The sequence below is a fragment of the Pollicipes pollicipes genome, unplaced genomic scaffold, assembly GCF_011947565.3.
Source record: "Pollicipes pollicipes isolate AB1234 unplaced genomic scaffold, Ppol_2.1 Scaffold_2555;HRSCAF=2994_pilon_pilon_pilon, whole genome shotgun sequence".
Lineage (NCBI taxonomy): Eukaryota > Metazoa > Arthropoda > Thecostraca > Pollicipedomorpha > Pollicipedidae > Pollicipes > Pollicipes pollicipes.
In genome coordinates, this window is record NW_023596136.1 from 43,149,207 (window position 1) to 43,175,809 (window position 26,603).

At 52.0% G+C, this 26,603-nt stretch overlaps 2 protein-coding genes across 2 annotated transcripts in view; both read left to right on the plus strand.

The window, feature by feature from the left end:
- Positions 1 to 15,968, plus strand: part of LOC119101562 (protein trachealess) — a 42,786-nt gene extending 26,818 nt beyond the window's left edge. The window contains exons 4-14 of the mRNA XM_037224910.1: positions 1,064 to 1,153; positions 2,135 to 2,288; positions 3,663 to 3,784; positions 4,266 to 4,456; positions 5,491 to 5,597; positions 6,055 to 6,202; positions 6,396 to 6,496; positions 7,111 to 7,199; positions 7,682 to 7,856; positions 15,613 to 15,760; positions 15,863 to 15,968. Coding sequence (XP_037080805.1) covers positions 1,064 to 1,153; positions 2,135 to 2,288; positions 3,663 to 3,784; positions 4,266 to 4,456; positions 5,491 to 5,597; positions 6,055 to 6,202; positions 6,396 to 6,496; positions 7,111 to 7,199; positions 7,682 to 7,856; positions 15,613 to 15,760; positions 15,863 to 15,968 — 1,431 coding nt within the window. The remainder of the gene's footprint in view (positions 1 to 1,063; positions 1,154 to 2,134; positions 2,289 to 3,662; positions 3,785 to 4,265; positions 4,457 to 5,490; positions 5,598 to 6,054; positions 6,203 to 6,395; positions 6,497 to 7,110; positions 7,200 to 7,681; positions 7,857 to 15,612; positions 15,761 to 15,862) is intronic.
- Positions 15,969 to 24,505: 8,537 nt separating this feature from the next.
- LOC119101572 (uncharacterized) overlaps positions 24,506 to 26,603 on the plus strand; it is a 14,766-nt gene continuing 12,668 nt past the window's right edge. The window contains exons 1-2 of the mRNA XM_037224921.1: positions 24,506 to 24,913; positions 25,817 to 25,833. Of these exons, the coding sequence (XP_037080816.1) occupies positions 24,553 to 24,913; positions 25,817 to 25,833 (378 nt within the window). The 5' untranslated portion in view covers positions 24,506 to 24,552. The remainder of the gene's footprint in view (positions 24,914 to 25,816; positions 25,834 to 26,603) is intronic.

Here is a 26,603-nt window from a genome sequence, read left to right on the forward strand (position 1 = left end):
CTTGACCCACTGATTGATCCAAGATCTATGAATCCCGTTGTCGGTGCCCAGGAACAAAAATAATATATTTAACGCACGTATCCTGTGGGTATTGTGCGTGTGTATTGCACGGCTGTGCAATGGACTAATACAGCTGAAAAGGCTGCTCACACAATAGAGTAAACGCAATATTTTACGACTAAATCAGAGCTTTTCGAGTGGGTGGATTTCTGGAATGAGAGGTCACGATAAGCAGTGCTTGTGCGAGCCCAGACTCCTAGTATCCGATCGTGCAATTCCATGTCAACGGCAAAATTTGTTAGCAAAAGTTTAACATGCCGCAATGCTCGGCGCGGTGTCTCCTGACCTCTGCCGTCACCTGATCTTTAGCGCAGCCGCTGCCACCGGCTGCAGGCCATGTTTGTTAAAGGCAATGGCGTGCTCCTGAACTGACTCGAGCCCATCCCGCCATGGATGGATGAATCGGAAGGCAGGGGCTCTAACCAGCTGGGCTATCGGGAGAGGCTTTTTAACGATATTGGAGGTTTTTGGTCATTTTTACCCTTTAAATGTCCACTAAGGTAAATGATCTGATATGAATACCGATGACATTTTGCTTATAAGGGGCATCCATGTTAAAGCTGATAGCATGAGGTCTCAGACCACCTCGGAACCCGATCTGAAGTTTGACCTTACTTGACCATATCAAACCTAGAGGTAGCGACTAACGGACTTTAAAATTTGAACACAAATAAGTTCACATAGCTCCCTACTCACCCTGTTCACTCGATGTCTCCAGCCCTCTTAACATATTTGAAATCTCATGGTGGCCAATATTCCCCCCATATCCATATGCGTTGCATTCAACCGGCCAACCGGGCATATGCTAAAAACGGCGCAAATTGTTAGGCTCCTTCGCGAATTTCTCCACCATCTCATTGCAGAGTTATTCGCTTCACATCGAAGGTGTTAAAGAGCACCTCCAGTACTGCAATCGCGCGTAAACTCTCATGCTGTGCTGTGCCATGATCTGTATGGTCGCTTATATAAGCGTTTGCTCATCGAAAGTGTTCCCCTGTTTCAGTCCTTGGATGGATTCGCCTTCACACTAGGAGCTGATGGAAGATTTTTGTACATCTCAGAAACGGTGTCCATATATCTAGGGCTATCCCAGGTTGGTACCTTCGTTCTTTCTAGGTGGACCCGCGTCGACTTTTACACATATGTAGCACGCCAGCTGTTCAGTAAATTCCTCCCCTGGTGAATGAATGTGCTGAGTGACCGAGGCACGGCTTTGAAACGCCCCATGCCATCGCAATCTGACCATCGTGATGTGCTTGTCTGGACAGGATGTAATGGGCTTAGCATCCATTACACGATCTGCTGCGCTGATATGTGCGCGCTGCATGAGGCCCCACCCGTCGCGCGGTCTCCTGCCTGTCAGCTTGTAGCGAGAAACAGGCTGTAAACATGTCCCCCAATGAGGATCGCGATCAGGGCTCCTGTGCCACTCGCCCGCGCTTATTGCGGTCACTGTACGCGGCCGGTGCACCCGCCGTGCTCTCTTCGGGAGCTGCATGAGTGACAACAGCGCCGGAGACCGGACATGGCCCGCGGCGTATGCGAGGGCAAATGAAGGCAGGCGGCTGCGTGCCTTTCAGTCCTAAACATGCCAAGGGAGCTTCGCATGAATTGGCTGTATTGTCGGCTTAAGCTTGAATCACTTGGTGTTCGGACTCCAGGTCGCGCACGACTTGGCCTCCTAGCCCGGCCTGTTCCTGTCATGGCGTGCCTCCCCGCTGCTCCGCTCCCCCCCCCCCCCCTCGCGTGGGGTCCTGCGTGCCGAGCCGGGCTATCCGCTATATGGCCAGCTCCATACACTGACAGTGTTGGAGTGGACGACAACTACGTGCCGCTCGTTTGCTGTCGGTTGTCGGGCGTCAGACACGCCTGGTATTGAGAAGGCCGCAAATGCGCGAACTCACTAGGACTGGGGACTGGGGACTGGGGACTGTGCGAATCGGTTCCAGAGACAGATAAAAGGTGGTGATCGACTCCTCACGCTGCCTGACGTGTTGAGCATGTGGATGTGTGTGGCAGCAGCATGTCCGGCAGTGTGTGGCAATAAGATCACACCCTCTGTCGCACTGCGCAGGTGGAGATGTGCGGCAGCAGCATCTTCGACTACATCCACGCGCAGGACCATGCCGAGTTCGCGGCACTCACCGGGCTGACGCTCAGCCACGGCCGGCCGCTGGCCCCGCCCGGCGACGAGCGCGCCGGACCCGTGGGCACCCACAACCCGGACGGTGAGACACCTGTGGGATGGTGGGCACCCACAACCCGGACGGTGAGACACCTGTGGGATGGTGGGCACCCACAACCCGGACGGACACCTGTAGGATGGTGAGTACCCACAACCCGGATGATAAGACATCTGTGGGATGTCAGACACCCACGACCCGGACGGACACCTGTAGGATGGTGAATACCCACAACCCGGACGGTGAGACACCTGTGGGATGGTGGGTACCCACAACCCGGACGATAAGACACCTGTAGGATGGTGGGTACCCACAACACGGACGAACACCTGTAGGATGGTGAGTACCCACAACCCGGACGGACACCTGTGGGATGGTGAGTACCCACAACCCGGATGATAAGACACCTGTGGGATGGCAGGCACCCACGACCCGGACGGCGAGACACCTGTGGGATGATGGGTACCCACAACTCGGACGGCGAGATACGTTTTGGGTGGTGCCCTACCCCTCCCCCCCCCCACCTCAGCGGATGGTGTGACGCTAGTCGACCTGTGGATATCTACAATCAGGACAGTGAAACTAATTCGTGTATGTGTCTGTGAGCATCGCTTCTTGGACGATGACACCCATATGCATCTTCGCCATGCGGTACCTACTGCGCGTGCGGTAGCACTCACACAGTCACAATGGTCTGTCACGAGTCCACGCTTCTTTTCATTTTGTTAACACTGGATCCGCAGAATCTAATTATTCCACATAATCACTCAATAAGGATTTTGAAGTTGGCAGTAAATCACGATCAAAACCTTCGTAAAATCTCCAAGCTGCCATTTGAAACTGGTATCTGATAGGCACAGTGCCATGTTCTACGCACCAGTCGTCTTTAAGCCCATTTTCTCACCGCACCTAGTGCAGTTTCTGGAAGACAGAATGCTTCCTGCAGGTTGTCAAACTGGGCATAAAAAATGGGTAAGCATCCATCTCATTCCAAATACGCATCATGGTTTCAGTTTGTCATCGCCACGGAAAGCAAATAAAAGTAAGCTAGAACTATGAATCTGTCTCTGTTTCTCTTACACACACCCTGTAGTCCAAACAGCAATCACCCGATTCAGTGTTGCGTATCTGTGAGACGCGGCGGATTCACCCATGCATGCGCCAACTCATCATGCCACGCGTGTTACAGGTGTCCTGCAAACGAATGGATCCGTCTGCAGGGACGGGACTGGCTATATTTTACTCGGACGCTAGACTTATGGGAAGGCGTGCAATTCCCTATGGTCACGTCTCGTAAACCTGGCTTTGAGAGCACCTCGACTGATGCTAGTATTGCGCTGTCTTAGTTCCAGCGGCGGTTGCAGTGTGATCGCCCAAGCCCACGACCGTTCCACCGAGCACTCTGCTACCCTGTTGCAGTGAACGCCGCCATGACAGTGGAGACCAACAGCGCTTTTCGTGGGCTAGAGAGGGCCGTTTGTGTTCGTATGAAGTCCACGCTGACCAAGCGGGGATGCCATCTCAGGACGCCAGGATACCGGGTGAGAACACAGGCGACGGAAAGTGAGAACAGAACGTCAACGTCGCGTTAGAACACAGGCGAGGTCGGCGAGATGTGGCTCAACTACCGCCGAGCTGAAGTTTTTGTGCGGCGAAACTATCGGTCTGAATGGGCCTGACAACGTTGGTAGTTTCGTTTAGCTTTCGCGACATGTGCAACTTAAAGGACTTTGGAAGTATGGTATAGGGTGTCCGTCAGGTTTTTTAACCGACCTTCGCCCCGTTGCTGGACATTTCTTCTTTCGAAACATTTCGGGGCCAAAGCGCAAAAGGCAATTCTCACTGAGCGTATTGCAAAGTGAATCGGTACCTTGCAACGCATGCCGTCACTTTGTCCGTGGAATACCGCTCCATCGCGTCAGTGACGTCATTCAACGGCCGCCGCGCGTCCGCAGGCGTTGCTGCTGCAGTGTCGGCTGCGGCCGGCGGTGACGTCATTTCACGCCCGCCGTGCGTCCGCAGGCGTTGCTGCTGCAGTGTCGGCTGCGGCCGGCGGTCGCCTGTTCGCCGCGCCGCCGGCAGGTCCGCCTGCTAGGGCTGGTGGCCGTGGCCGTGGCTCTGCCGCCGCCCAGCGCGCACGAGTTTCGTCTCGACGGCCAGGCGTTCGTCACCAGGCTAACGTTCGACTTCCGGATCGCCCACTGCGAGCCCCGGTGAGCACCAGCCGGCCGACGGGTCAGACGATGGACGCGGCCCCACGCTGGCAACGGGGTACGCGGTGCCTCCACACACTGATAACCTTAGGTTTGTTTGCTGCAGCCGGAGACGATTCTCTGCTGTGTTGTGCGTTGTATGGTGCATGATTTCACTCTAATGGCAGTGTTTTTAAATTCAGCATTTTAATTGTTGATTGTTGGGGGGCGGAGAAGTATATCCCCTGCGAGTTCTGAGAATAAGTTCCGGATTGCATGGGTATGTACACCAGATTTTCAATGCCATTTTTTGTTTTGGATAGTTTTGGTGTAGACTGTCGGCTGGTGTGACTTTACGCCAGCCAAGATTAGTCATATTGTACTATGTCACACTAGGTCGACACCACATGTCATATGTGGTCAAGTTTTAAGTGCCAAACCATTTATTTTGTGTTCTTTATTTTTCCTTATTTTTCTTTATTTTTCCTTATTTTTAGTTGTATTTGTATCTGTATTTTTAAGTGCCAACCATTTTATTTTGTGTGGTATTTTGTTGCATTTGTATTTGTTACCACCATTGGGATGCATAAATCGGTGTAACGGACACACTTCAAAACCAAAGACTTCCGTATATCATGTAAACTAAAAGAGCACCCCCAAATTCATGTTAAATGAAACGACCTCTGACCCTGATCTGGCATGCCCTTGACCTGTAACTGGCCTGGCATGGCCTTGACCTGATCTGACATTTAGCATTGACACCATAACACGATTCTGAAACGTCGGGACATGCTCTTTCGTGTGGTAGCGTTTTAAGCCCATGTGGCTATCATTTCGCAGTTAGAGCGCCCTGAAGGTGCACGAAGATCCTCACGATTGTTTACGGCATCCGCTGACCTGTGACGTCATCAGTAAGGTGACCGATATCAATTGGGCAGTTCCGTGTCAAGATTGACGAGGACTATCGATTGGCATTGTAATGCTTCTCATGCGAAGAGTTCGTTGACTGTTGAGCTGTCAGTGAGCAATACGGCATTGGGTTTGTGTGTTTTCAGAGTACCTGACCACCTGAACTTCACGTCGGAGGCGCTGACGGGTCGCAGCCTTTACACGCTCTGCCACGGCGCTGATGTGCACCATCTGAGGAAGGCGCATGTAGACCGTAAGCTGGTTGGAAAGGCAACTTTTTAGACGCTTCGGGGTGATGAATGACTGAAATGCCGATAGCATAGTGATCAAGATGCGCGTTTGGGAAACCAAAAGCACTGGGTTTGATTCGTCGCGATGCCCGCCCTTCCTGTCAGGGTGAGAAGCAGGCGACACCATACAGCATCAGCAGCTGAGTGCGTTGTAAAGCCCTGATGGTAACGGTGTTAATGGTTGCTAACTACACGAAATGAATCACTTTGAAATGATTTAAACCCTGTCGCCATGTGCCGCATAATACTTTGCAGCCCTTTTGTGGAAATATGACAGCACCACAAAGAGACGTATTTAAAAAACACACGATTCACGTTAGAAAGAAACGCGTCATCTACCGACCCTATCAAAAAGCTTGAACATATGAGTGCAGCCTCCATGAGCTGTTATCAACTGACAACCGGTTCCGGTGTTTTTAGTGCTAAACAAAGGCCAGGTGCTCACCAACTACTACCGCCTGCTGAGCAAAAATGGCGGCTACACGTGGCTGCAGACGTGCGCCACCGTGGTGTGCAGCAGCAAGAACGCCCGGGACCAGATGATCCTGTGCATCAACTACGTACTCACGTGAGTCAGATGCGACCTGGGAAAACTGAGCCTGCTCCGAACCGAACAGGGTCGTCTGTTTACACACAGAATACCTGACTGAACCGGAATGTCTGCTCATTTACGTCATGCTTGACAGAAGCTACGGGCTGTGCAGGTCGACGCTGTTATTACATTTCGCTAAGTCGTGCACTGCCCCCCCCCCTCCCCCCAGCCGGACGGAGTACGCAGGCGTGGTCATGGACGGCTCTCTTCTGGACGACGGCGTGTGCCTCAAGGCAGAGCGACCCAGCGAACTGGACGCGTGCGACGCAGGTCAGCCTCCCCCACTTTGATTAAGCAAAGCTCTGAACTCTGCCTCCAGTCTGTCAGTAAGTCAGTGAAGGTTGTGATGGAGGAGAACACCGGGGCTGATGAAGCCTTGTCCGTCCGAGTTTGAGAGGTCACCTAGATCTTCGAGGCTCCGATCGGGTGCATATACACGAGTATTTGGCCGGTGGCATCGCGGGCGGGTCTAGCGCAGCAATGACACTCTGGCAGACTTCAAGTAGGCAGGTGCCGTCCCGTAGCGCGTGGTGACGGCCAGACATCGTGGATGTTCATGGAGTGTATGCGTGTGTGCTTGAGGGGGGGGGGGGGGCGCCACCCGCCAGCAGTTTGGTGTGCAGCGGTGACCCCGTTGCATCTGTTCATTTTATCCGCCACGGGCGGTGATGGTGGCGTGGTAGTGGTATCGGCATGCATGTCTCCATACGCTGGCAGGAGCGGCGGCCCGTCCTATCCAGGGCATGAAAGGGACCTATTGCTACTGTGTTTTGAAGCACGGACGTCCGGCGAACCAGTATGGTGGACTTGACATCGTCGTTGTGTGTTTGATGCGCCTCTCTGGCTGTGTTCCGGACGATCAGCAGCGTGATGTCGTGTTCCAGGCACCTACGCCGCGCCAGACCGACTGGATGGTGACATTCCCAGCTCTGAACGTCCATTGAGGCTGGAGACTGTCAAAGTTGAACCCGAGGTGGGTCAACAGGGCCCTCTGGTGCCAGTCAGTGGGCATTGGGGGTCTTGGTAGTGCTACGCGCACAAAGGTAGTGCAATTAAGAAGTTGTGTATAGAATGTCGTTACTTCTGGTTTTGCTTTTTAGAGTTGCAAAACTGCTGGAACCATTTCATGTTTTAACTTTTAAGACTGTTTCATTTTAAACAAATTATCTAACTATTTAGGACTGTTTTCACTTTTCTAACCTTTTTAGCTTTTTAGAATATGAGTGCCTAGATCTTTTCTAAACCATAAACAACGTTTTCAGGGTGATGTACCTTCTTGCTAGTGATGTGGATGCACCCCTAAACGGAAACCGTTTTGACCTCGTGCAAGGTGGAGGCTCCATTGAATTCCAGAAAGCTCTCTGGTGACATTACGCATGACTGAAACTCTATAAGTCTAAGTTGACCGACCTGAACTTACTTGAAAACCGACGCACAATCACATTTCCTCCGCAGATGGTGATGCGCTGTAACACGGCAAACGCTACCCATCAGCTGTATGGGTGCCACGCTAGCCGAGCAGAACAACCCCGCGGCGAAAAACGCAGATGTAGTATCGACGCCGGGTCGCCAGATGGCAGGTGCGACGAGCTGCGCGGGCCGGCGCGCGGCTTAGACTGCTGCTGCTGCGAGCCGGCTGCGCGGCGGCGGCGGCGCTGGGACAGCGGCGGTGGGGGTGCGGCGGCGGCGCCGTCGCCGGCGCTGCCAGCGGGCGGGCTGGCTGTGGACTGGGGGTGCGGCCGCGCCAGCGTGATCCGCTCAGGTGGCGAGGGGCCGACCGAGCCGCCGCCGGCCGCCATCACGCCGCCGGCATCCGTGTCGCCGCCGGGCCCCCGCCTGCCACCGCCGCCGGCCGAGGCGGCCGTCCCACAACGGCCGCTCTGGTTCACACCACCGGCGTAGCAGCGTCCGGTGCGGAGCGGGGCGCCGGCCTGACGTCCGAGAGCCTGCGCTCCGACACGCAATGCCAGACATGTTCAGTGGAATCGCCTGACGCTTCAGAGGTCTGTTTTAGGATCGACATTGACACTATTCCGAGTGGGTGCTGCTGACATTGACACGATTTCGAACGCTAGTGGCGGGTGACCTCTCGTTAAAACGGTGCGTGACGGCGTAATGTATGTAGCTTGTGGTATTGAAGCGGAAGACTTTGACCGTAGACCGAGCATAGCGATTACATTTCACGATATTTATTCTTTTACGTGCAATACGAAAAACATAGGCAACATGCAAAAGATGCACGCATCGGTGTCACTGAGCGGGCACCGCGTCCCTCACGCGCGAGCAGCTGCTGTGCAGTGCGTCCATGCGTAAGCAATCGTTGTCAAGCTATCCGCTTGTTGACGTTTGGGTTCGAATCATGAAGACAAACGTCAGATCTGTGATCGTGATGGTATGTTTCGTAGCGTTAATTGGTGCCAACCATCGTTTTGCAATACTTTTGTACGGGGACAGGCTTTGTTCCAGTTTTATAAATACAGAAGTGGCGGTGATAATGTTGTATGAAAGCCGTTGGGGTACCAACACAGCTGGGAGGCATCACGCTATCCCGTTTCGGTCGGATTTACGTTTGCGAATACCAACACCAAAGTGTAAAGTAAAACTCGCCCGTGTATAAGAGGGGAAACTGTGGGATGACCGATCGTCGCGCAATGATTTTTATGGTGCTGGAGATAGCTCTTGGGTGTAGGGGGCGATACAGAAGGGGACCACAGTGCCAAGCCCATCCCTTGGGCCCTGAAGGGGCCCAATAGGCTCCGAAGAGGCCCATAGCCGGCCGAACAAGCGCAGTTTTTACGCTAAGTGCTGCAGAATTGGGCTTCTTTGGGCTCGCAGGTGACCATGAACAGTCGCAAACAAAAATAGACGATCGGTGAGTAAATAAAAACTACTCTGTTCTAATTGAAAGGATGATGATTGGAAGATTTTAAGGCTCATTACGCTGTCCAAAGGCCCTATGGTGATTCCGGGGTCCTATATGTCCACTTGCAGGGTAGATCCGATCGTTAAGGAACCTTCTACGTTGCCCTCGGCTTCTTTGCATTTGCTCGGAGGGCCATGTGCTGTTGCCGTGGCCCTTCCTGCTAGTATGTCGGGGCACTCTCGTGAATCAGGGGCCTTTCACAGATTCTTTCCATTTGCCCGAAAGGCTCTACACGCTATAGGCGGGCCCCCACATGTTGACCTACCGGTGTATTTTTAGTTGTCCAGGGGCCCTTCACGTTAGTTTCAGTTAACCTGCTGACACACTCACGATACAGTCATGGGCCCATTGGTCCAGGGCCCTTCAAATTCTACGTCACTTGCTTAGTGCCCTATGCTCTTGTCGGGAGCTCATTTGCGTCTCCTCTTCGGGCACACTGGATTGTTCGGGGGCCCTGCATAGTAAGTCCTGATATTTCAATGTAGGGCCTTACGCTTCTGTCAGGAGCCATCTGAAAGCCTGCTCGGGTTAACTCGATTTTGGGGGCCCTCCACACTTATTTTTGGGAGCTTTTTTGAATGGAGGGCCCAGCGCTCTTGTTGGGATCCCTTCTAATAACTTGCTCGGGCGCACTCGATCGTTCAAGAGCCATCTACATCCGGTCTTGGGTGCCTGCCAATTTGAAGGGCGGGCCCACTCTCTTACCGGGAGTCCTATCTGTTAACCTGCTCGGACACACTCGATCATTCATGGACCCTCCATATTGTATCTCAGGTACTCCATATTTGAATGGATGGTCCTGTGCATTTGTCGGGGACCCATCTATTACGCTGCTGGGGCCAGCGGCGGACTCAGAGAAAGGGAGCGGGGATTCGGAACGGAACGGAACGGAACCATGCTCCTCGGTTTCCGAGGTGACCCAAAGGCTCCGAAGAGGCCCATGACCGGCGAACGAACGCAGCTTTCTCACACAAAGCATAACAAAACTTGGCGTCTCTCGGCCTCGTTACGACCAAAAATCAGTCGCAAGCAAAAGTGAAGACCCCGTGAGTAGGCAAAGCTCTATCTTTTTTTAGGGACACTTAACTATAGGAGCCCCGCACGATGTTGCTTGCCCCCACCCATCCCCTTGACGAAATATTGGATCCGCCCTCGCCAGGGTGACATAAACGAGAACTGAGACGCGCAAAACACCTTAGAATGAATCGCGCATGCATCGCAGTAGAAATACTAGACTCTCGTAACGTAACTCTCGTGACATAACTCCCAGCATATCCTCATACGACATCGATGTCGCCGTGTGTCGCATTCCATCTAGATAGCGGCAGCCAGCACAAATGGGATAAGCAAAGAAGTAACGACGTCCCACATAGCGTCTGTCGACCTTCAAGCGTCACCGACGTCAAACGCAATGGCTCCTCGGGCCAGGTTTCTGCTGTCAACACGGGTGCCGATTGCATTCTTTTGTGAGGGCCCTGCCCCCCCCCAAGTTTTTTTAGCTGGGATGCTACAAAAAAAACGTGGGTAAAAGATGATCATAACACAAAGATGATCTTCTTTGATCTTCCTGCGTAGTGGCGCCTCGCATCACTCCCATAACTAAAAGTCGTGGCTGCCCTCACCACAAGATACAAATCGTAGCAGCGAAGCGGATAAACGATGCAATAAGCTTCACATATCTAGCGCCATGAGACAAGCAATGGTTTGAGAGCTTAAAGTAAAAAGCTCTGGAATATGGGGATGACCTAAGTCCTTCATGGCTAGCCCCGTCCCCGTACTCCACGACCAAATTGCGTGCCGCCTCCCATGACCGCCATAGAACAGCACCATCGACGCCCTGAGGCGGCCTCTAAAGGTGCGCCTTCATGCGTCGATCACAAGTGACGCGTGCGTCCAGTGCCTGCTCCCTGGATCCAACTCTTCACCACTTCTACGCTGCTTAAATTAACGACTTTTATAAATTATACAACAATTAAAAACATGCATTGTGTTTCATCACAAAAAAGTGAGCTAAGTCCCGTGAGAAAAAATGTGGGGGGGGGGGTGTCGGGCCTTCGGTTCGGCCCCCCTCCAACAATTTACAAAAAACTGACAACCCCGGCTGTCACGTCCAGCCGCTTGACGAGACTGTGGCCTCGCCCGTCCCTGCAGCCGGCTGTGACAAACTCTCGGCAGACGCTAGTTCTCGTCATGCAGTCGGCGCCGGCCACGAGACGCGTGTGCCACGGCCGTGACTAAACCACCGAAGAACGTCAAGTGCGTCGGAGTGTGAACATGCGTCCTTCTAAGTTCGCGCCTAGGGCTGCGCACCAGCACGAATATAGACTGGGTAGGAGGCGATTCTCCAGCCTTAGAAGGCTGCGTTGTGTACCCGATGCTGGCAGTCTGACGTATTCTACCCAAACTAGCTTCCATTGGACGTAGACGTGCCGGGGGAGGAACAAAATCAATCGCAATTAACGGTACCGGCCATCGCAGTTCACTACAACACTGCGGCTGAATTACGAGTCATGCCCGCCGCCTGACGCCAGCCAATCTGCATATGCCCCTGCGGTGACGCGTGCCGCCACAGACAAACCTGACGCGTGGCGCGGCGCCGGCCACGTGCCCCGAACAGCTGGACCCCGGCACCCGGGCGCGAGGGGGGGGGGGGGGGCAGGTGGACAGGGCGGCAGGCAAACGACCAGTTTTCCGCTAGACCGACTCCCGAACTCTCACGTTATCGGTGTACATCCATTTCAAATGACGCCGGCGAATAAAATAGCACACCACAATAATAATGTATAAATTGGGGGCTGATTACCGGACGGCAGATGGGGGAGAGATTTGAACAGCTGACCCGGCCGCCGCGGGTGCGGGGACGAGCGAGGAGAAGGTGTTGGGGACACGCGCCTCCGCACCGCACGCTGTATACAGACCCGGCGCTCAGGGGCTTATCCTTGTGCACAACCGTAGATAGCGCGAGCGTTTCAAGTGATGGAGCCCTTCCGGCTCGGCTATGGATTGGCCCGTGTTGGCTGTCAACACACATTTTCGGCGTTTGGTGCCTCGGGAGAATGGATCCCCGTGCACGTGCGGCCGCACCGATAGCAACTTCGTCCGCACCGATAACAACTTTATGGAAAACAGGAAGTAAGACGGCTCCAAAAGCTTGCGTCATTCTATGCGAAAACGCATTGTCTACAAAAGCAAAAAGAGCCGAAATCGGCGCTCACAGGAAACGCTGCAATGATTGCACCATTGCAGCCTCATGACAGACGATGGGTACAAAAGGAAATCGTATCAGTGCGGCATTGCTTCCTTTAAGTCAGCTGTTCGATTTTGTAAACGGAAAATGAAATAGATCTGCGACGAAAAACTGCATTTCCCAAAAATGTTCATTACCGTATATTTTTTGCCTCCTGATGATGACAAATTACGGTTAAGCATAAGACAACTACTGCAAGTGACGGTGTTTTGTTTTATGAGCAAGCGGATTCGTGCAGGTAGTAAGGACATTTCACTAGCCAAGATCACGAAATATGAAGCCCCACGTCACTGCGTTTCAACATATGTAAAATAAAAAGCAAATATCGACTTCATTGACTGGTCTGTCTTCGCACGCATACATTTTCACTGGAAACGGCGCACGTGTACCCAGCTGCTCCCTATAACATTCCCAACTATAACGGTGTTATTTCGACTAGACAAAGATACGCATTTTCGACAGCTTGAACACACAGTATTTTCACTGGATTCGTGTCCAGTATACGCCACACAAATGATCCTACAGATGTTTGAGAAAATGCACACGTGGTAGGTATGCCATTCATCGAAATGATTCATCTCTATCATGTTTTGTCGCTGAAATCTTCTTTGCTGGTCCAAGGTCCGGCGGGAAAAGAGCAGTACGTCGAAAAAAGCAGGACACAAATATAGCAAGTGATTTGCTGCTTTTGTTCTATAGCCCATCCGGCCATGGTTGGCGTCAGCTAATAAGAGGTCAACAGCTTGTGCAGAGGAAATGCGGCACAGTATTAAAAACTATTTTATGTAGATATATTGCCGGCGAGCTCGTTTTGTGGTCAAGTTTACGAAGTTTAAATGGAGAAAGCAATTCATCATCCGGGTAATCCGAAAAGTTGAGAAGACTGGCTCATGTGTCAGAAGGCCAGAGATTGTACATCCCAAAACAAGCCTGTGCGAAGATCAGATAACCAAACCAGAAGAACCTTGAGAAGAAGAATACGAGACAATTCATGCTTGGGAGGCCGCTAAATGTTCAGAACCAGGACATCTACGAAAGTGACAAGAAGAGGAAGGCTCTGGCAAACCATCTGTACCCAAGAAAGCCCAATATTGTTTTCGAAGGAATTCATGTCTACCACTGGCGTTTCATGGGATGCAAAAACACAAGATTTTGGGAAATTCAGAATACGAAAGTATATTTGGGTGCGTAAATTCTCCTGCTGGAAGATAGGCTGCTGCCGGCCTGCGAGAAGTTTCATCTAGCCGGCTTTCTTTTCCTGCAGGTTGCCGCCCTTCACACGCAAGCCGAGACACTTGGAGTTCCTCGCTGGACTCTGCCGCCTCACCAAAAAGGACGAGATGCCACCAAACTGCCCTGACCTGGGTCACCTGGACCACTGCGTCTGGGACACACCGTCGCAGAAAGTGTCCCAGCGTTGCCACCAGAAGGCTCCTTGTCTGGACGCGCTGAAGCAGGCCATCTAGCTACGTGGGGAGGGTGTCACCCAATGCCACAAGTAGCAGCATCCAGGAGGAATAAAGGGGGGGGGGGGGCAGAGGCTGAATACTGTGGTTTGGCTTATGCTTAGTTCTATTCTTCATGCGTTCCCATGTGGTATCATAGTCCTATTTTCATAACAGACTGGACAGTCTGTTTTTAACGCACTTCTTTATCTCTCAACTAATGGCACGAATCATAATTGAGTGCTTCCCCTGAAATTTGGCATATACACACTGGTACCTGCATTCGACTTGCAAAGTATCACACCTATAGCTTATGATATTCTTTTACAAATATGCAGCCAACCTCCACCCGATATGTATCTTATCGGCGTTCGTAGTCATTTCCCTTCATGCGGCGCAACCAAGTAAGTGCTCAATATTCCAAGATGATATCGTGTCAAACCCTCAGGCACTAAGCCTTCCCTTTCCCTGCATAATGCAACAATTACTGTACCTGAGAGCGTGGGCATTGCGTTAAGCTTGCTCATTTATCATGCAAAAGCGCAAAGTTATAAGTAAAAACGTAACGTAAGGCGATCGGGAAATAGGCATTAAAACTATCATGTGATGAAGAGGCTTTGGTGGCAAGAACCCAACCCATTGAGAGAATTTAGCGCTACGCTTTTGACGGTACACACGGTACGGAGCAAACACGAATCCCTCCGCCCCCGAGTCCCCCTATCTCGCCATCCTGGACAAGCTCCTGCGCTCCTGCACGCAAGACGATTACGACGATTTGTTGATGTAGATGAAAACACGATACACTTCAGTCACTAATTGAGAGAAACCTCATCGCAACAATGACCATTCGTTGAGCACATTCCACCACAGACCCGTCTGCGCTCCATGATGCTGAACGGTTCCTTCCAAAGCCTTGCCTGGACCCCCTTGACTCCCACAGCGGCGTCTCAGATCGACACGCCGCGCGCGACTCTGACTGACGGCGGCACGGGAGGCGGCTGGATCATGTGTTTACCGCCGTGTCAGACAAAGTGGCCGGCGGGCGGCGGAGCGGCGTCAGCCGTCGCCCAAGCCGCGCGCCTCGGCCCGGACAGTTGACAGCCTCGACAGGCTGAGTGGGCTCGACAGGCCCCGATGCCCTGGTCGGCCGGCCATAAGAGAGCGGACGCCGCTGCAGCCGGCACAGCCGCCTCAGCTGCCGCCGCACCATGAGACTGCTGCCGCTGCTGGTCCTCTGCTGCGCCCTGGTCGCCCTGGCCGAGGCGGGCAGCCGGCGACGGAGGAGTGAGTACTGCGTCCGGTCTGGCGCGCGCTGCTGGGTCGGGCGGTGCACATGACTCAGCTTGTCATGCATAACCTGGTCTGCACGTCCAGTCAAACCGGCCTGTATACACGACCCAATCCACTGGCGACTGGAGATCTGACGTGATCTTACTGGCATTCGGGGACCCGTTTCACACTAGATACGATCTCCAGTAATCTGCCAGACAGCTCTGAGACACGCGAAGCAGCACACGCACCTGATGCATGTGGTAAACGTACGATTATTGTGTTGCGTTCGCCTGGACTTGACTGCGCTGAAGCTGGAGTTTGGCGTGACCATGGCCTCCGCAGTATCCGATGGCCGCGCCTCCATTGACGACGCAACATCCATTGGCAACGGCGTAAGTACATTCGTCCCTCCAGTGTGCCGTGGCGCCCCCGTCCCCGCTCCCGGCGGGTGCAGGCCGGTGACCCGGCTTCACCTCTGACCCGAATTCTGCCCTTTCAGGGTCGGTCGGCATCTGTCCGCGCGTCTCCAAGGTCTGGTGTAAGCGCGTGGCCAGGGCCTGCTGGCGCGACGCCGACTGCGGGTTCGGGCGCAAGTGCTGCCGCGTGGGCTGTGCCCAGCGCTGCGTCCGGGCGCTGCGGGTGGGCCGGCCGGTGAGGCCCAAGGGCTGCTGGCCGAGATGTCGGCGGGGCTCGCGGTGCGTCCGGCGCCGCGGCAGATCCGTCTGTGTGCGTAGCGGCCCGTTCTGCAGGCGCCGCTGCCGCAACGGCTCCCGCTGCGTCTGGAAGCGCTGCAACCGGAAGGGTTGCTTCGGCCGGAAGGTGGCCGTCTGCTCCGGGCACTGGAAGAGGGGGTAGTGGGCATGCCCCGTCCAGAGACGAGCGTGAGCAGCGCGCAACAGGCCCAGTCGAGTCCTCATAGGAAATGATAGCAATAGACGCTCAAACACGTAGTGCTGCCCGGCCAAAGACTGAAATACAATACGTTGCGTTCTTTTTGGATTTAATACGTCGCTTCTGTTCCCCGTGTCCTGGCCCATTTCAGGAAAACATATTTATGATGTCAGAAAGTTGATTTCCATACTGGCATGATATGTGCAATGCGGCTGTTTTGAATAAACGAAGATACCATTCAGCGATTCATCATTTTTGACCGACATCCATGAAGATTAAACTGCATGGTTGAACCGCTTGAGAGCTCACGTCTCCGGAGATAGCCATAGCTGAGATGACGTATGTAACGGATAGCCATGGCATCACAGCACAGCAGCAGATCACAACGAACTAGACAATACCTGCTCCAGTTGGTTCTATGTAAACGACATTGAATTGACCACATAGCTGAATGATTAAGTAAACGTACCTAAATGCTGTTTTAACTGCACGCCCCAAGATCAGAACGCAGAGTTGAAATACATTATTCCCGAAACGGATATAAATTCACGCAGGACCGCCTGCTTGAAAATGCAACGTTTTCAAAGTCGATTGGCTTTTGGAAACCTTGAGCATGGCCTCAACGTGAACGCTGCATGGCCCTCGTGAGAAGCACAAGCACCGCAGGCAATAGCGTAACACTGGATGAATTCCCCACTCTCTGACCTGTTGCGAACCAGGTAGCCTGGATCAGCAGAAATGCGTGACTGTTGCGTGCCACCTCTCCGCCGGCGTTACCGTATTGACGCCACTGCCCCGGAGACGCCCGACCGGTCCGGTGGCGAGTCTCTCTCGAGTCCTGGTGTCCTGAGCCTACGCCTTACTGGACGCCTTGCTGGTGCGGCATTGGTTCGGTACTGCATTACTGGTAAGGGCTAATCAGTTTGACCTGTAAGTGGTCGATGCAACCTTGCGTGCAGCCTGGCCCAAGCCATTTCAAGTCAGTCATACCCGGTCAAACCCAGCTGAAACCAGTCTAACGCGTGCAAATCCAATACATTTCAACGTATTCAGGCGTGCATATCCATTTGTTTAGCATGCGCAGGATAGACACCAAACTATATATGGTTCCCGTGTCTGAAAACGTCATTGTGCTGATGCGTAATAAAAAGCCGTTTTTGCAAAGGAATTTGGTGCAAAGCTTTTCAAAGCATTCATTTTCTAATTACACACTTACAACGATTTTTGACTAGAAATGCTTCGCAGGAATTATAAAATATAAAGACGCATTATTTGATCAAATTGACGTTGGCGGGCCATTAAGACCATCATGCTTTTGTGGACAGATATGATGTAATATATATTTCTACATGAATTTTCCAAAATTTATTAAAACACTCGATGAATCCGACACAGACGCGATAAAACGAATCCCTCCATTTTTGGTGTCCCTGTTCATAGGTATGCGGTAGTCACAGAAATTACTTCCAGCACTTACAGAGCTTACTTACAGTAAACACAGAGCTTGTTTGGAGCTGCTACAAAATTTACAGGGCTTGCAAACCTTAACATGATCCAAGATGAATGATCATTGAATAAGATAATCATCAAACCCCGCTTAGCTCCAACTAGCACTGATGTAAATAATAATGAGAAGGCTACATCTAACGCTCTCCAGCGAAATATTGGCATGGGGCCAGAAATGTCTATAAAGAGTCTCGTTTAAAATAAAAAGACTTATCCTCAGTTGCATAAGTGTGGCTTACCTGTTGCATGTAATTGGAACGGCATGAAAACAATCTATTCGTTGTCAGAGCGTATAGTATATAACAAATCTTCATTGAGACATACAAGTTAGAAACTTTTCAATCCGTTATTCGTCATCAAAACAGATAATGTAGGATGCTAAGATTTGTACCAGCTTGTTTTTGTTGAATGGGGTTTTTCAAGATAACTTTGATCCATTTGTTAGCCTCCGTCGGACATACGTATGAGAAAGAGACAATAGCAGATCAGCAAAACGAGAACAAACACAAGCGTGAGCGCATTGCTTGTGGTTTTTTAGGGCTTGCATGAATTGTTCATCTGAAATGTAAGGCAGTCATCTATACTACATCCGTTGCCTCAGCGGAATGGGTTTGCTAAATTTTGGGTGACCTTTAGAGTGTCATAAATTTTCTTGATGCACTCCCAAATCCTTTTTTTCAATCTTATCGTCTGGCCAAGGCTGAGGCGCGAAGGAAAGGATGCTGATTATCCCGAAAGCTCCCGTTCCAGGAAAAGCAAGTTTTTTTAAGATTTGATTCGAACCCTTTGAATGGATAGATTCTGGAATCAGAGATCACGCTAAGCAGTGCTTGTTGTGTGAGCCCTGACCCCTACCACCCGATCGCGCAATGCCAAACGACGGCAGAATTTAGCGACGAAAGTTTCATGTGCTGGACTAAATATTATCTCTTAACGCGCGCACACACACACACACACACACACACACACACACACACACACACACACACACACGCATATACATATCTATATATATATATATATATATATATATATATATATTTCACAGCATGCGTTGTGCTCTACAAGTATACCTTTTGGCAGTGCTAAAAATTAGAACGAGATCAAAGTTGACCTTGGATCGCACGTCAATGGCTTGAGCCCGAGTTTAAGTTTGAATTTGCGCCTCTGAGCTGACGAGCCTGAGTTTGCGACCCTTCACCCGTAACGCGAATCAGCTTACCTGGTCCTCCGCGGCGAAGGGCCTCTGAAGCCTGCTGCTCGGCTCGCGCTTACTCACTTGTGAACGATTGGCGGTCTTCACTGGTGAGTAATTTTCGGTATGGGAGAAGCGCGTGCAGTTGAATGGATCAGTACTTGACAGCATGTCTAGTTATGACACAAGAGACCAGTTTTGTGGAGCGTGAAACGGTCAGGGCTGTGTGAGTTACGGGCACCGGATGCTATGGCAGCGTGTGTTCATGACCTCAGCGGAAGCCGAGGTCAGATAAGGGCGAAACTGCACGATGGGGGTCTCAAACGGAATGTCTGCACAAAAACGGACCTCCTACATCGAAATGTTACAATATTATGTCAGACAACTTACTAACATATCACGGAGTGCCATCCACCAGCCGAAATTCGGAGAGCTGGAGATACCCGGCTTGGCTGAAAGAGGGATGAAAGGAATGTCCTTCTTTTGACTGATAAACCCCCATCATGGGATATAATTACTGAATCTAATCCGTACCATGCTCGGGAGTCTCGATCATAACAGTCAATTACACGTAACAGTGACGGGTCCAGGATTTCGTTAAAGGAGTGGCACACAACATTCCGGGCCCCAAGGAGCTTGCTCCCCCCCCCCCCCCAATCCTTGGATTTCGTTAATTATATTTCGAGATATTTTTGCTTGCCAGTTTTTATAAGGGAAGCCACCTTTCTGTGTGTAACCCGAGAAAATACAGCGTCGGGCGTATGTGCAATGCACATTGTGCATGCGTGGAACGCGCTCGTTTCCTCCAGACATAGTGGGTTCTGTCACTTTAAGGCTAAGTCTTTCGGAGAGGGCATGCTAATATTTGTTAAAGTTGGCTGCTAAATGCCATCAAGCACGTCCTTTGATCTCATCTTTGGTTACGGCCAGGCGATTTTCGGGCGACTAACCAGCTGGTCGATGCTCTGACCAGTTTTTGGCTACTGACTAATGCAGAGCTTTTGTTTCGGCTATAATTAATAGCTTCTAAATAAACTAGTACTCCAACTGTGTTAAAAAGTGCTACACAAGCATAGCGAGTGTAGAAAATTTAAGAACCAAGGGAAATAACATATGCGATGCTCGCGCCTCGTGAAATTATTTCAGGTCAGTGGGCGTTGAAATTCATCGGATCACGTGGCTGCTGCTATCCTCGTCTGAGACGACAAGGAAAGTCGTTATTCTTTAGATCTCGGACTTTTGTGGATGAATTAATTTGACAAGCCCCGTGGATGCGAGTGAGAGAAACAGCATGAGGACTGGCGCTCGCAAACACATGTGGTGCTTTCGGAAACAGAGTAAGGTCCTCCAGACTTCAGGAACAGAGACTAAGGCCGGTGCGGAGGGCCTCGAAACTATCAAGATTGTCCCAGCCGATTAACTTGTAGGGGCTTCGTGGACCCTCCGAAAAATGGTAAGCTTCATGGGCCCAATAGGGACGGCATCTTAATGATCAAGGGTGCCGCGGCAGGTCAACAATATATATATATATATATATATATATATATTGCTATTTGATATAAATGATATATATATATGACATATGTATATATATATTGTTATTTGCTATAAATTATATATATATATATATGACATATATATATATATATATATACACACACATATATATATATATATATATATATATATATATATATCCCTTCAACAGCATAGGGTCCTCCGAGTAAACGGTGAATGAAAAGAGCCCGTGGAGAGCCCCTGATTGGTCAAGAATGTCCGTCACGTTAGCATATAGGGCCCCGACAACAACGTAGGGCCCTATTAGCAACTGCAAGATGAAGAACAACGTGGAAAGCTGTTTGTGATCGGATTGCCCCGGCAGGTTGACATATAGGATCTCCGTCAACAACGTTGGGCCTCTGGGTAACGTAATGAGCCCTAAACGTCCCACAACCACCACTCCCTCAATCAGCGAAGAGCTATCTGTTCTTCTCAAGGGCCTTTCTCGCTTGTTGCCCTTCCTGGTCGCGGGCAGGTCCAAAGACGTACATTTTTGCGTGTTGTGGTTAAAAAAAACTTGCTTCCGTTCAGCCGGTTATAGCGTTATCGGGCCCAAGGGGGAAGGGGGAGGGGTCATGGTCTCGCACCCCTTTCTCTGGATCCGCCACTGGTTTGAAACAAAATTATGTTTAGCCCGTACGCGACCGTCTACCACATTTCAAGTTATTTGGTACGAAGCTACGTAAGTGACGAGTTAATCGCAGTCGTTCGAGCTGGTTCGCAGTTGGGGGACAGCGCGAAAAAATGAGCCCGAGACAAAGCACCGTACAGTGATGACTCGCTCCCGAGATGGCCGCACGCACCTGGTCGGTAAAGTTCGCGGGTCCACGCCCAGGTGATAAGCCACGCCCCGTCACCTGTGGCACGTGTCTCATCACGGACAGTTGGCAGGATTTTAAGTTGGCGCCGCTCTGCTGCGCTGAGGGCCTCCTCTCGATGACTGCACGTAGGAAGCCTCGGTGTCCACACAGACCGCGCGTGCCGTGACCGGCAGCAGCCCGCTTTCCCGGCCACCAGTGGTACCACCTCGCCGCGCTGGTGACGCTGACCCCAGAGAGGCCGGCCGGGGGCCGCCGCTGAGGGGAGCAACTGGCTGCCGGGCCGACCGCCACAGACGCCCCGTCAGTTGGGCTACATCTGTGGGTCTGGTTTTTCAAGTGTCGCGACCATCCGGCAGCCACTTGTCGGCACAACAGGTACCGTACCCTCATGTCGGACTACCAATTACTCCGACCTGCAAATCGTCAACTTGGACACCCCTGGCGCGGGTCACACGCCCTGGGGTGTGCAAGTGTTGGCGGAACACCAAGTGTTCGGGGCGACCTGTTCCCCTGGCGCAGTTGTGGACGCCAGAGAGCTGTGTCACGGCGCAGGCGCCGCCTGGACCCGGGACGCGCCACAGTTGCGCTCTGTCGTCCCCCCAGCTGTCCCGCCGGCGCGTGCAGACGAAGCCGCCGATATGCACCTGACCTGAGTTTGTCCCTCGCACGGCTGTTCGCTGGGGGAAGACTCCTCATGCCTCATGCCTCATGCCAATGCCTGGGGCTTTCTCCACAGAGCTGGTTCTGTCGCAGTGTGACAATTGCGCGTCGCAAAAACGCCACCGCCGCACTACGAGTGGAACCAACTGCCATATCGCCAACTGATGAGACTGATTCCATGAGGAAATGATGGTTGCAATCATCGATGTTAGTGTGTGCATACCATGTGCTCTGTTATCCAGTAGTCTGGTGGCCAGATTTATGTCAATTTAAGCGTTGTCTGCTGTGCGCGTTCGAAAAATCCTACGCAGACATTCTGATTGTAAGACTTTGGCTGTAAGACATTCTGATTGTAAGACTCTGGCTGTAAGACAGCCTGATTGTAAGACTCTGGCTGTAAGACAGCCTGATTGTAAGACTCTGGCCGCAAGACAGCCTGATTGTAAGACTCTGGCTGTAAGACCTTCCGATTGCAAGCCCTGTCCTGAACGGACAGCTATGCATTGAAGGTGTTGAACAGATATGTAAAATACTAAGCCAAGCTCCAACTCGCCCTAACACAGACTCGAGTGTTACAGGTAGAGGGTTTTATGGGTTGGGCAAGCCCATGAATACCCTCGTGCAGGCTTGGGAACATTGCGAGCGTGGGTATGAGTATTGACGATACGTTTACCTAATGTCGGATATAAACTTCGGAGAAACGTTACACAACGACGCTGCCTGTGCTCCTTTAGTCACAATTGCTTCCATTCACGCTACTTTTCGGATCATCAGAGAAAGGAGTGAATGCGGGTGTAGATTCCTTAAACGCTTCCGTCCTATGGGACTAAGGTGATGGAAAAATACCACGGGCGGGTAAAGCATTGGTAGAGCTGGTTAGGAATAGCTAACGGGTAGGCATGGGCTTCAAGTAAAGTAAATTGATTTATTTTACAACTCAATCGGTCTCGGAGTTGTACTTGACAACCATGAACTCTGACACGGGCTCAGACGTAACACTACGTGGCTATAAATCAGGCTGCGCCTGAAAGATTTCTGAACGCAGCAGCCGCGCTTAACTGATGACCATTTAAGCTTCTCCCAATCCCTTACACTCTGAGACGAAACTGCCTGTGTCCCGTGTCAACGCATAATGCACCGATGAACTCCGACATCAGGCTGTAGAACTAGGATATGGATACGGACTCTGCTCCGACTCACTATCTAAGAAGTCAAACTCAGCCTCGTGCCTATGAGCCTTGGACACTGCTGGATTCAGACCCAGGCTCCGGATGATGTAATGCGCCGATGGTGAGGTTGGATCGAGCTCATTTTTGGGGGCCAGATCCACAACTGTTGGACACCAAGACCACTTTGAGGTTATGGGTGCCTTCTGTCAACAAGAGGCCTCCACAAGTAATGCTTTCTATACCCTCTCCACCCACCATGTATTAGGCTGCGCCCACACCTACCATGGTCCGTTCTTAGCCAGTTCTATCCACCCGTTACTGAGTTATTTGTATTTCCCAGCGCTTTAAATCTACATTATGAAAGAGCACCAGGAAGATTTACAGGCAAACAGATCATTGTCCTTTGATACAGTTGCAAACGTCGTGTGAGTGTAGCTTAAGTGATTAAGTGATGCGCAAACAGTACCAGTACGTCATGTCTTTCTTTGGAGTCTCTACCATACATCTCATTGACGTTAGCAGAAGCTTTCACCGAAGCTACATTTTCCCCTTGAAATTTGAACGGCATTCCATAGATCCTTTCGTATTCTGAGGCCATTCAGACTCCTATCATCAATGTTATTCACTATTATTATGCATTATTATTGTATTACTACATTATTACAATTTTGATCGCTATTATACCATCACAATTTATATCACCATCTCGGCAGTAGAATGAGATTCGATGATATGGAACAACGTTTATGCCGATGGGGTTTTTCTGCGATCTCATGAGCCAATTATGTTTAAGTCTCAATATTCCTGTTTTCCCTGTACATCTATCGCCGAATGGACCTCGCGCACAACAATGATTCGCATGCATATTCGGGTTAGAGACACTCGTGATCTGCAGGAGAATGGGACAAAGACCCTTGCCCCTTCGCTGAGATGCGCCTATGCTTGTTATCTAAAAGAGCGATGTTCCCTCAAATCTCAGTAACCAAGGGAAGGCGCTGGCAACCGCACTTACAAGCAAACCTACACACAGCCTTCGGGAACGTCGCCAAAAAACTAGATGTGGTCATTTTAAGATGCTTCTGAAGGCATATTTACCTGTTCCCGTGATAGCAATAAGGACTGCTCACGTGGCTAAATTCAGCCCAAGTGCGTGAGCCATATCAGTTAAGCTCCAGGCCTCCGTGCCTCTGTCAAAATGTGGTAATTTGCAAGCCTTCTAAAGCCGTATCACATCTCGCAGATGACGTCCTCCCAGTCTCCGTCCCGGGAGGTGCCGGCCGTATCGTGCTCGGCGCCCTCGCCGGCGGCCGTGGAGAACGGCAGCACCGTAGCCAAGACATCCTGGATCTCGGCTGACGGTCGACCCGACCTGGTGACCGGACGGCTGCCCCAGGCGGACCAGGAGACCGACTCTGCACCGCTGGGTCGGCAGCAGCCGCGAGTCCCCATCGACGGCGAGGCGGTCCGGCTGGTCGCCGAGCCGAGCACCAGCATCCCTGCCGCTGCGCCTGAGGTGTCCGTCAAGGAAGAGTCGTCGGACCTGACCGAATCGGTCGCCCCCGGCACCGCCCAGCCGCCTGGAGGCGGTCCCCACCGACACGTTGGTCGTGCCGGGCGAGTTTCACAACGACGAGCTGATGCGTGAGCACGCGGTGCCCTACTACGGCGCCGTTTACGACGAGCCGAGCTACACCGATCTCGATTCCAGCAAGGCCTACGACCGGCCGGCCGACGGCTACTATGCGCCGCCGCCGCCACCGTCCGGCTACCAGCAGCCGTTCGTGCCGATGCCGGACGCGTACGCCGGCTACCCAACGCCATCGCTCGGCTACCTGGAGTCGCCGCTGGTACAAGCCGGCTTCGCGGGTGCGCCACAGGGTCTGGCCGTCTCCTCCGCGCTGGTGGCGCAGCCGGTTCGCACCAGGCGTTCGGCACCGCATACGGAGGAGCCAGGCAACAAGGCGTCTAAAAACAGGGGCTGGAGAGGCAGCTCTATGAGTGAGTCAGGTGGGCCAACCTTCGGCTGGGCTTCAGGCCCCGCGTCAGCACGCGCGAGATTGTTGTGTGCACTGGTGTGCTGCTCTGTCTTGTTGAAATCGTTGCCGAGTTTGATGCTACCGGTGAACGCATGCTTACTTTCTCCACGCAATGATATGCCTCAAACTGCCGCCACTGCGTCAGGGCACTCTTAAATATGTTGAGTGGCCGTTGAATTGTGATCCAAGCGTCTGTATGAGCTGAACACCTTAAAAAATTAATAACAAAAACTTGAGGATCGCTAGCGAGACTTCTCACCCTTTCTTCCTCCTCGCAATTGAAACAGAACATGGACTGCTCTAAGATCGATATCTTCGCCTACACAAACCAGGGACATTGAAGCCTTCCTCATGACGAGGCATTAAGCGCAATTGCTAGAATAGCCTTTTCTTTTTCGAAGGCTCAAACCCAGAATGCCTGAAATGCACTGGTAACAGGAGCTCTGTCATGAGCCAAGCGCCTGAGGCGATGGAGAATGTTAGACTCGGGGAACATGAGGCCATCCTTTCCATGCAATGCCCGTAGGCGTAATGCCAAATCGCGCGAATGTGTGGGCTCGTCCCGTCCCTCAGCTGTACCGGTGGGTGCGAGACGCGACTGGCGGCCGGGCCTACGCAGCGGCGGCGGCGGCGGCGGCCGCGGCCGAGGTGTCGGCTGCCTGTCGCGCCCGGCACCCTCGACAGCCGGCGCACAGATCGCCATATGTGACGGAAACATGTGTTTGTCTGCATGTGTGCCGCGCCTGGGCCGGCTCAATCAGTTAACAGTCGGCTCTCAAATCGGACGCTGGCCCGGCCGTCGGTTTCTCAGGTCCTCCTCCGCTGCCGCAGCCCCGCCGCGTGATGACCGTGGTCGGCCTTTCAGACTATAAGAAGACCCGCGTGCGATCGCGAGAGAACGCGCATGCGCGACATGAACAAGGCGTTCGAAGCGCTGCGAGAGCGGATTCCGTTACTGCAAGCCGCCCGGGAAGAAGCTGTCCAAAATCGAGTGCTTACGGTGAGTGTGACTGCATTCTGGGCTCGACCTGAATGCTGGGACTCGAGCGCTACAGCACAATATTGATTTTTGTCCGGGCAGAACACTTGTGGCCCGTTGTTCGCCGTGGCGGCGTATCGATCTGCCCTCGCTGCCAAGATCGGATGATACGGAGAGGTGACGCTCCTTTGAAAGGTGTACCATACACTGCGCTGTTCCATTCCAGAAAGACACGTATCTCACATCATATCAGGCTATAGGTGGGAAAGACGATTATTTCAACCGAGAATGGTCTATCAGCTCTGCTGGCTAAAACAAGTGTTCGGCAGTATAAAACTGACAAATCCAGGTTTGCTGGAATGTGTTTATAGTTGTGTCTTAATGCAATCTGCCGGATGATCTCCACTTCTCTCAGCAGCTTGTTATTCACGAGACTGTTAAAAACGATAGAGGCTTTACCGTTCTTCGGGTTATGTCCTCGTGTGCATCCTTACCTGGCATAGAGAGAGAGAGAGAGAGAGAGAGAGAGAGAGAGAGAGAGAGAGAGAGAGAGAGAGAGAGAGAGAGAGAGAGAGAGAGAGAGAGAGAGAGAGAGAGAGAGAGAGAGAGAGAGGAGAGAGAGAGAGAGAGAGAGGGAGAGAGAGAGAAGAGAAAGAGAGAGCGAGAGAGAGGG